We start from the raw sequence: 2351 nt of genomic DNA, 5'->3' as shown, positions 1-2351 counted from the left end.
TGCTTTATTCTTCTTACATTTTAAGATTCAATGCTTAAGTAGCAATGCACAGTACCATCAAAATGATATAGGTTTATTTGTTCATAAACATGCTTTGGCTGATGAAGATAAATATCTTGTAAGTAACCAATACTATGATACTTGTTAGGTATATACCTACTAAACATTAATTTAAATTTTTCATAATATTTGGCTAATTTAAAAATTTAACTGTTGAAGATATTTTTTTATTTATTCATATTTCACAGGTTCTTACAAATGTATGGGTACCACCGCCAAATTATAGTTTTCCGATAACTGATAAAAACAAAAACCGTGGTCTAAGATTTCAATACAAATGGCTGACTGAGTTTGAATGGCTACAAAATCTCGTGGTATAAATAATCAGCCGTTAGGTCAACTTGCTGTTAGGGCCTTAGATGAATGGAAAAATGCCAAGCAGGTTTTTATAATATAGTACTTTTTTAATGTTTACAATATATCTTATTAAATTGCTATGACTGTATTTTAGATTTTACGTGAACATTCTAAAAAGCTTTATCATGAACATTGTGTCGTGGACTCTAACCATTTTCTTAGTGTTTATTCTAAACAAAAATTATCAATCATTAATCAGTTAGATTTAGAAAGGTTGGTTCTGATTTACTAACCATGTTTTTTTTGTATAGTATATCATACATGTACCTAATACTACTACTAAGTAGTTAATAATTATGTATCTAATATGCAATATTATTTTTAAACATAATTACTTACTTTATTTTATATAATTTTAATTAAGAGCTGAACAAATCAAATCAAATAGAAAAAAGCTTATTTCAATTATTAATTGTGTGATCTTGTGTGGTCGTCAAGAAATAACTTTGCGATGCCACAGGGATTCTGGAAGTTAGTATTTTATAATGTTTATAAAATTGTATATATATATTTTTAATAAATACTAAAATACATCTATTCAATTTTTAAATAGACAGCAACAACCAATCAACCAATGTAGATAATTTTAGAGCTATACTTAACTATCGGAGTGAAGGTGATGATTATTTAAAACATCATTTAGAAGAACAAGGAAGAAATAAATACATCACACCTCAAGTTAAAAATGAAATAATTTCAGCATGTGGAGAAATAATTTTAAAAGAAATAGTAAATGAAGTAAATAACTCTCGTTGTTTTACCGTGTTGGCTGATGAAACCACTGACATAGCAGTTATCGAACAGTTAGCATTATGTGTGAGATATGTTGATTCAAAATATAATATTAAAGAAAATTTTCTAAAATTTATACCTGTAAATAGCCTAACTGGGAAAAATCTAGTGGAGTCTATTTTAAGTGGTAACTAATAAATAAAATATTTTATACTTTAGAATACTTTACTAAGATTTTATACTTTAGGATTAACTGAATGTGGAATAAACTGCAATTTCCTTTATGGCCAAGGATATGATGGTGCTAAAAACATGTCAGGCCAGTTCAATGGTGCTCAAACACACATTAGAACTACTTTCCCTAAAGCGATATATGTACATTGTGCAGCCCACTTATTGAACTTGGCTGTATCTACTGCATGTAACATACAACCCATTAGAAACTGTTTGGGTATTATAGAGAAATTACATATTTTCTTCAATACTCCTAAACTTCATAATGTATTATTATCTTGTATTGAAAATAGCAATACTGATATAAAAATAAAAAGCCTTAAAAAGACTATGTGCTACAAGATGGGTACAGCGTTATGATGCTGTACATGATTTTGTGGAATTATTTGATTTTGTATTAGAAGCTTTAGAATTAATTTCAGATTGGAAAGATTCATCAGGAACTGCTATAGAAGCCAATATGCTTATAAAATCAATTGATTCAGAGTTATTAAATTGTATCAGTTTATGTTGTTGGTGAATATTATTATTTTTTATAAATTTAAAATAATTTATTTCCTATTGTAATGTAAATTGTATATTTTGTAATAAGTTATTAGTTGTAATTTAATTTGTAAATTGTATGTATTTAGCTACTGTTTTCATATGGTTTGCTTCTATGCAAGCAGTTGCAAAGAGAGCGAATTGATTTAAAAGAAGCAGTCAATCTCACAGAAGATATAGTAACAGAGCTAAAGCTAATTAGAAGTAATTGTGATTGTAAATTTAAAAAAACATTTAGTCAAGCAAAGGTATAAAATATATCATTATAATATAATCACTTATATTAAGCTGAGTATAATTTGTTATAGGACATGTCTGCTAAACTAGACATTGAATTAACACACAAAAGAATCATTAAAAAACAAAAAAAACCGTGCTAATCCTATAACAGATGGAGAGTTAAATGTAGAAACATACTATAGGAT

At 27.1% G+C, this 2351-nt stretch overlaps 1 protein-coding gene across 1 annotated transcript; it reads left to right on the top strand.

Annotated features, from left to right (window-relative positions):
- On the top strand, positions 1-2327 carry LOC112681275 (zinc finger MYM-type protein 1-like; the record flags this gene model as incomplete). Its single annotated transcript, XM_025551538.1, is given in 8 exon segments — positions 1-118; positions 249-442; positions 512-630; positions 782-888; positions 971-1336; positions 1397-1899; positions 2016-2174; positions 2235-2327. Coding segments are annotated over 5 exon segments (1026 nt in total). The 3' UTR covers positions 1744-1899; positions 2016-2174; positions 2235-2327.
- Positions 2328-2351: the final 24 nt, after the last annotated feature.

The sequence above is a fragment of the Sipha flava genome, unplaced genomic scaffold, assembly GCF_003268045.1.
Source record: "Sipha flava isolate LNK unplaced genomic scaffold, YSA_version1 18916_pilon_pilon, whole genome shotgun sequence".
Taxonomy (NCBI): domain Eukaryota; kingdom Metazoa; phylum Arthropoda; class Insecta; order Hemiptera; family Aphididae; genus Sipha; species Sipha flava.
Note: the sequence above shows the minus strand (reverse complement) of the source record. Positions and strands in the feature narration are given on the sequence as shown.